Here is a 7,376-nt window from a genome sequence, read left to right on the forward strand (position 1 = left end):
GCGCTCGGCCCGCCAGCGCCTCCACCCGGGCTGGCGGCCCCGCGTCGACGCCCGTCTTGCTGCTGACTCCCGTTCCGGGCGACGTCGGCGGGGTCGCGCTCCGTCGGGCCTGCGGATTCCCCGCCGTCTCCTCCTCCATCTACCTCAACACCCGTCCCAGCTTCGCCGGAGGAGGCGGTTCCCCCCGCAGGCAGTCCGGCTCGCAGGCCGCCGGCGTTGTCATCCCCCGCGCTCCCCCCCAGCCCTCCCCCGACGCGCAGCCTCGGCCGCTCCCCCTTCCGCGCTGCGTCCCGGAGCGAACCAGGCGCCGCCACCGCTTGCTCCCCCCAGGTCCGGGCTCGCGACGGCAGAGGGCTCCGTCGGCCCAAACCGAGCTGGGCGCCCGAGACCCAGGAGACGCCTCCACTCCGCCCCCAATCAGCACCGTCCCCGGTCCCCGACGTTGCGCCCTTTCCTGGCTTCTCTGTGCTCCCCTTTCCCCTCTTCTGCATCTGGCCCCGGCTCCTCTCTTTTCTCCCGCCACCTTCCCTTCGCTCCCTCCCGTCCCCCCCAGTTCCTTGCCTCCGACTCCCTCCCCCCTTCACGCCCGCCCTCTCGCCTTCGCTGAACCAAAGTGGATTAATTATACGCTTTCTGTTTCTCTCCACTCTGTTCTCTCCCGCTGTGAGCCTGCCCGCCCCTCGCTGTCCTCTCTCCCTCTCACCCTCTCTTTGCCCCCCCCCTTTCACGTTCACTCTGTCTCTCTCACTATCTCTGCCCCTCTCTGTCCTTCGTACAACAGCTGACCTCATTTCCCGACACCCTTTCCCCCCGAAAAGTACAACATCTGGCCCGCCCCAGCCCGAAGACAGCCCGTCCTCCCTAAAACGATCAGAGAAATCCCACCCCCCCAAAACAAGCCATCCCCCCGTTCTGCCCCGTCGCACATTCGGCACCCGCGACTCGGCCAGAGCGGCGCTGGCAGAGGAGTGTCCGGCAGGAGGGCCAACGCCCGCTGTTCGGTTTGCGATACGCAGCAGGGAGGTGGGCGGCAGCGTCGCCGGCTTCAGGTAAGCGGCGTGCGGGGCCCGGGCGGGCCGTGCCGACCGGGCAGCGCGAGCTGCGCCGGACGCCTGGCCCTTCCTCCCGCGCCGCTCCGGGTCCGGCCCTGAGGGGCTTGGCGCGGGCCGGCTGAGCCCAGGAGAGGAGGAAGGGAGGCTGTGGGTCTCGTTCCCTGGCACGAACCCGCTCTCACCCTCGCACTGTGGGGTTGGGGGGGGGCGGGGGCTCAGGGGAGCGCCAAGGGAGGTGTGAGCTGTCGGAAAGGCAACTTCCTGGTCGGTTTGTGGGTTTGGGAGGTGTTGTGGAGAGTGCGTGAGAGTGTGTGTTCTGGCCCCCGGGGTGCGGGGTTGTGGGGGGGGGGCAGGGCTAAAAAGCCCACCCTGGTATGTTGACTTGGTGCCAGCGCGACTGGGAGGAAGACTGGTGGGCGGGGCCAGGATGGAGCGAGGGCGAGGTGGCAGGAGTCATGCCAGACGCCACATTTGCAGTGTATCCCCCATATCCCCTCTTTCTCTGTCCCCAACATTTCCCAACAGGAATCTGGGGGGAGGGGCTGCTCCGAGGCTCAAAACGGCAGTAGTGTACCCCCAGAGAGGGGTAACTGCTCCTGCGCGGTGGGCAGCATGGAAGTTTCCATACAGGGAGGTGGAGCGTGACACTCTCCTCCTTGCCCTGTGCGGAGTTGGGCTGAGGGTTGCAGGATGAGCCCCCCGTGGCACTGTGCTAAGAGATGGTCCAGGGCTGACGGTGGGGGGTGCAGGAGAGAAGGGACAGGCTGGAGGAGGGAGGGGCGGGGAGCAAAGGGGCGGGGGGAGTGGTCAGTGGGCAGGGGGCGGGGCCGGGGTGGAGCCGGGGCTGGGAGGAGCCGGTTCAGACATAAAAGCTGAGGCACTGACCAGCCTGCAAGCTGGACATTGGCTTCTCCTGCCAGAGGCACTTCCAGCTCTCTCCTCCTCCTCCTCCTCCTCTTCAGCCCCAGTGAACCTCCTGTCCAGCTGCAGGTAACCACGGCTGTCCAGTGAGGACCCGGCTGCCATCCTACTCCAGCCTGCGGCAGCTCAGGGCACCAGCCCAGACTTGGCGGCCCCTGTAGCTGGCCTGCGCCTCTCGCCTCCGCCAGCCCCTCCTCCTGCCTCTCTGGTTCCTCACCTGCTCCTTCCTCTCCTGCTTCTTCCCTGTGCCTCTTCTATGTCCAGCACCCAGGCTTTTCCTGGCCCTCACCTGTCCTGCACCTCTGTGTGCCTCTTGTTCAGCCCCCTGCTTTCTGCCAGTGCCCTGGGCTAGACCTCCCACGCCAGAGTGGTGAGGTTCTCTAGAGGGTCCCCAAGGCAGCAGGGCGGAGCTGCAGCCCCCAGCCACAGTTGGGTGGGAGCTGGCTGAGTGCGTTCTTAGGGTTGGGAAGGGGTAGCAGGGGTGGTGGGGAGGCTGGTTGGGGTCCAGTCAAGAGGAGACGGGTGGTTTTCAGTCTTCCTGTGGAGCTGCCTGCTGCTCGTGAGAGAGCATAAATGAGGTTGTGTTTCTTCCTTTCCTGCTCTCACATGATTTATTGCATCACAAACTCCCCTGGGCCTGGGGCAGCCGGGGCTGCCTGCCTGGAGGGCTCCACCTTCTGCAGGAGCAGGATAGCCTGCTGTGGGTCCCAGGACCCCCACCCTGAGGGAGCTGGCTAGACCTTTCCCCTGTGGCCCTGCAGCCACGAGCCCTATGGAGGGGGTGTGTCTTAACATGTGCCTCCCCTTCCAGAGTGGACCTGGAGAGACCTGATGTCCGGCCTCCCAGATGGCCTGACTGCTTTCTCCAGTGCCCACTGGTAGAGTTTGGTGGTCGCAGAGGGACTTCGAGGTCCCTGGCCTTATCTGATGTGATTCAAGGCCTAGAAGGAAGCTTTTGGCTTTTCCACGTATTGTAGGGTGCCCAGGGCAGACTGAAGATGGAAGACTGGGTAGCACAGGAGAATAAGACCCCTGGGAGTCGGGGGGGAGGGTCTGAGTGTGCTGACCACTGGATCCTTGACCCAGACTAGAAAGATGGAAAAGTCACAGAGAGAGGGTGGGGGTGGGGCTGACTGCTCTGGGCGGGGGCGGTCCTCCTGGACCCCCTTGCTCAGCTGGGGGATGGGGGGAGAAGTGCATGGAGGCCCAAGAACTGGTGACAGCCCCTTGAGACGGCTTCACCTCCACAATGTCATAGGATGGAGGCTAGGTTCACTGTCTAGCAAGGGCTCTGGTGCCCCTGGGTGTTGCTGAGATCCTGCAATAGTGATAATGGGGATGGTCACCCCAAATTATTAGCACTTCTTGCAACTCGGAGTCACTGAGCCCTTTCTGTGCACCTTGAGACATTCCTTTTTGAAGGGACCTCGTGCCACCACCTCAGCAATTAAAGTGTGCGAGTTATTTTTATAATTAGTGACATTTATAAGAAAGTCATGCTTTAAAATTTCCATTGCATTTTAACGTCCGAGATGGCTGGGCAACCTGACAGCACCTGGCTCATGGCATGTCTCTCCTGCCCCCAGATACCAATGGGAGTCCCAATGGGGAAGTCGATGCTGGTGCTTCTCACCTTCTTGGCCTTTGCCTCGTGCTGCATTGCTGCTTACCGCCCCAGTGAGACCCTGTGCGGCGGGGAGCTGGTGGACACCCTCCAGTTTGTCTGTGGGGACCGCGGCTTCTACTTCAGTAAGTAGCTCGGGGGTGGGGCTGGGGGGTGGACACAGCAGGTGCTCAGTCAGTGTGGGATGGTTTCAGCAGACCTAGGTGAGACCTCCCTGGGTGACAGATGAGAACACCTAGCCTGGCTAAGGAGCATACTCCAAGGTGACCAGCCCACCTTGGTCTGAGGCCTCGGCCTCCCTGTCGGTGTTTGCTGAGCGCCTGCTGTGTGCCCTGCCTGGTGGCCCTGACACATGCACTCACATTCACCTGCTGCACTTTGTGGGCACTTTGACAAGGGGCGTATGTTTATGGATGATCAGATTTAAAATGTGATAATAGATTTAAAATCAAAACAAATAAAAGCAAATGTGGTTGTGGGGTGTCAGAGCTTTCCCAGCAGACTCAGCCCAGGGGAGGGGCAGGTATGGGGGGGGTATTTGGGGCCCCAGGGCCCCCATGTGTGGTGCCTGCCTGCTGTCCCCAAAAGTGCTTGGACTGCTCCTCACATTTCTCACCTGATTTCCAGCCTGGGGGGCTGGTGGGTGGGCTCACTGCTGGCTGTCATTCAGACTCAGCCCCCAGAAGAGGGGGGCTGGGTGGGCACCTGGGTGGGGCCTTGGGACAAGCTTGACCCTGGAAGCGTGCTCCATCCCATCAGGAGTGGTGGCTCTCCTTGCTGGCATGGGCTGCCCTGTCTTTTCCACTCAATACTTACCTGGCATCCTCTGCAGCCTCTACTTACCCACACTATGACATGGGCTCCCAGGACACAAATGCATTTTGAAGCTTCTGTCTGGAAAGTGCGCCTGCCGCTGACACCCTGAAGCCCCGCCCACCCTGGCCTCTCCTGTGCCCTCCCCACCCCCTTGCCTGCCTCATTTGGGGCCAGGAAGTGGCACTGCAGGGGGCCTGGTGCCCATCCGGCTCTCCTGAGAGGAGGAGTAAGCCTAGCCCCCACTTTAGGGACCCCACGATGGGGTCCCTCTCCCTCTTCCCACCGATGGCACGGGCCCTTTGCCAGTGACTTCCTCCTTGCAGCCGGGCACACTGTGGGGGAGAGGGGGAAGGCGGGAGGGAAGAAGAGAGCTGTTCCATCTCGGTTCCTCACTCCTCTCCTCCCGTCTTCTCCTCTCCTGCCCTTTTCTCCCTGCCCTGGCGGCTCCAGGGGTACGTGGGCCCCTCCAGGCTCAAACATGGTGGCGGGTGAGAGGCCAAGTTCAGAGGCCACACTTGTATTCAGTCAGTGGCCTCTGAACTAGGTTCATACCCGTTTCCAAAGCACCTTCATTGTGAGCCTCTAGTCCTGGCAGTATCTATCCAGCCCTGGGGCCAAGAGTCCTGGTCCATTTTAAATCTGAGGAAGGAGGCACCTGAGGCCAGGGGCCTAGTGCATGCACCTCACCTCTTTCTTCACCTTTCCGGGCACCTCTGTCTGCAGCTCTCACTTTCCTCCCCACCCCTGAAGGGAGGCCAGGCCCCTGCTGGGGGGCCCACCCCCCAGGCCCTGGGCCCAGTGGGTGCTAGATGCTAATGTCAGCTCCTCTATCCTGTGGGACTTCCAGGCAGGCCCGCGAGCCGTGTGAACCGTCGCAGCCGTGGCATCGTGGAGGAGTGTTGCTTCCGCAGCTGTGACCTGGCCCTTCTGGAGACCTACTGTGCCACCCCCGCCAAGTCCGAGAGGGACGTGTCGACCCCTCCGACCGTGCTTCCGGTGAGGGCCCCCGGCGACCTTTCTCCTTTCTCTAGCTGTCTTCTACAGAAGTTGGGGGCGGCTCTTAGCCCAGGGTAAGGGTGCAGCCAGCTTCCTGGCTGGAAGAGCAACTGTCCCACTCCACCACCATGGACACTATTGACTAGTCACACTGTGGCCACAAAATGACAGATGTGACCCAGAGTCCCTGTCAAGTCGCCAAGAGAGGCCCATGCAGGAGGGTGGGCAGCTTGGGTGGAGGACCGAGGAGTGGGCACCTGGTGACTGGTCCCTTCCCTCCTCAGGACAACTTCCCCAGATACCCCGTGGGCAAGTTCTTCCAACATGACACCTGGAAGCAGTCCACCCAGCGCCTGCGCAGGGGCCTGCCTGCCCTCCTGCGCGCCCGCCGGGGCCGTGTGATCACCAAGGAGCTCAAAGCGGCCAGGGATGCCAAACATCCCAGTGTCCTGGCCGCCCTGCCCACCCACGACCCCGCCCACGGGGACGCCTCTCCGGAGATGCCCAACAATCAGAAGTGAACCAAAGTGACGTAGTTCTGCAGCATGGTATCATCGCCCTGTGACCTCCTGACCAAGGACATTTCCAGCAGGTTCCACCTCCGACATTTCTCTGTCCTACTTCCTCCTCCAGGACTCTCCCAGCCCAGCCCCCTTGCCCCGCCTCCCCAAGTCAGGCTGCTTCCCTGGGCCCCGTCCATCGGGCTGAGGGAACACCATTTAACAGCTTCAAAAATAACCAAAATTGATTGGCTTTAAATACCCACCCCAACCCCCCCATGACCCCCTAAATTATCTCCAAATTATACATACATGTCAAAAAATTGAAAATATAAATCTCCAAACCACACAAGCACATGCATTCACACACCAGCCCCCTTAAAACTAATTAGCTTTTTAAAAACACCAGGAAAGCTAATTAGCTTAAAAAAACAACAACCAAAAAATCAATTGGCTGAAAAAATACTAAAAAATGAATTGGCATAGAAACAATTGGCAAATTAAAGGAATTTGGCACCCCCCCCTTCCTTCTCTTCCCCTTTGGACTTCAAGTCAAATTGGCCTGGACTTAAGTCCCTGAATCAGTAAAGAGAAAGGAAGGACCCAAAATTGCAGGTGGGCATGCCACTGCTTCCGCACCATCTCCCTTCAGATTGACTATATCTCAACAACAACATCCAAACTCATTCTTCGGTCAATTTTCCATCACTAAAAATTGTCCCAGCACTGATTGAAGGGAACCAACAAGACCAAAAGCAGAGAAAATTGAACATGAAAACCAAAATCCATACAAATAAAATTTAATTGGCACAACCCCTGACACCTAAAATCTTACATCTCAATCCCTATCCTAAAAAGCACACACCCATAGCATTCCCTCCCTGCATCCACATGCACACATATGCACACACACGTAAGAACACACACTCACATGTACCTACCACCAAAAGAAGAATGAGTTTGGCCAGATTGGAGATGGCTGTAGCCAAGCAAGACCTGCCCCCGCAGCCTGACACCCTAGGTGTGCTCCCAGTAGAAAGATCCGGGGGGCCCCCCCCCACCGAGCACACCTAGGGATCATCTTTGCCAGTGTTCTGGCGAAGATGCCGGGGAGTGTGGGATGTCTGGAGGATAGGAGGGGCGGGTGGGGGGCAGTGGGGGCTGGGTGGGGGGAGCTCTGGGGTAGGAAGTGGTCCAGAGAAATTCGGAGCAAATGTCAGGAGAAGTGACAGGAGGTCTGCAGAACTATGGAAAGGGATTAGGAACCCAAATTTACATGTCAATTGATCTTTCTCCCCCCTTTGTTTCTTGGGGCAGTTTTCCTTTTTTTTTTTTCTTTTTTTTTCCCCCTCCTTTGCTTTCATGCGCGCCAAATTATACCCACTCCTTATGTAACAGGGGGGCAGTGACCAAGTAAGGAACGCACGAAGCCATCAACAAGATCACCATGTCCTGCTCTCCGCCATT

The 7,376-nt window shown here is 59.4% G+C and overlaps 1 protein-coding gene across 4 annotated transcripts in view; it reads left to right on the forward strand.

The window, feature by feature from the left end:
* IGF2 (insulin like growth factor 2) overlaps positions 1 to 6,703 on the forward strand; it is a 24,454-nt gene extending 17,751 nt beyond the window's left edge. For 2 of the 4 annotated variants that reach the window (XM_023518290.1, XM_012810502.2), the window contains exons 2-4: positions 3,560 to 3,722; positions 5,252 to 5,409; positions 5,694 to 6,703. In XM_023518290.1, coding sequence (XP_023374058.1) covers positions 3,560 to 3,722; positions 5,252 to 5,409; positions 5,694 to 5,930 — 558 coding nt within the window. In that variant the 3' untranslated portion in view covers positions 5,931 to 6,703. The remainder of the gene's footprint in view (positions 1 to 3,559; positions 3,723 to 5,251; positions 5,410 to 5,693) is intronic. The other 2 variants (XM_023518291.1, XM_012810504.2) reach the window with 2 other exon arrangements.
* Positions 6,704 to 7,376: the final 673 nt, after the last annotated feature.

Source organism: Otolemur garnettii, unplaced genomic scaffold (assembly GCF_000181295.1).
Source record: "Otolemur garnettii isolate 467f Iridium unplaced genomic scaffold, OtoGar3 scaffold00134, whole genome shotgun sequence".
In the NCBI taxonomy this organism is placed as follows: Eukaryota; Metazoa; Chordata; class Mammalia; order Primates; family Galagidae; genus Otolemur; species Otolemur garnettii.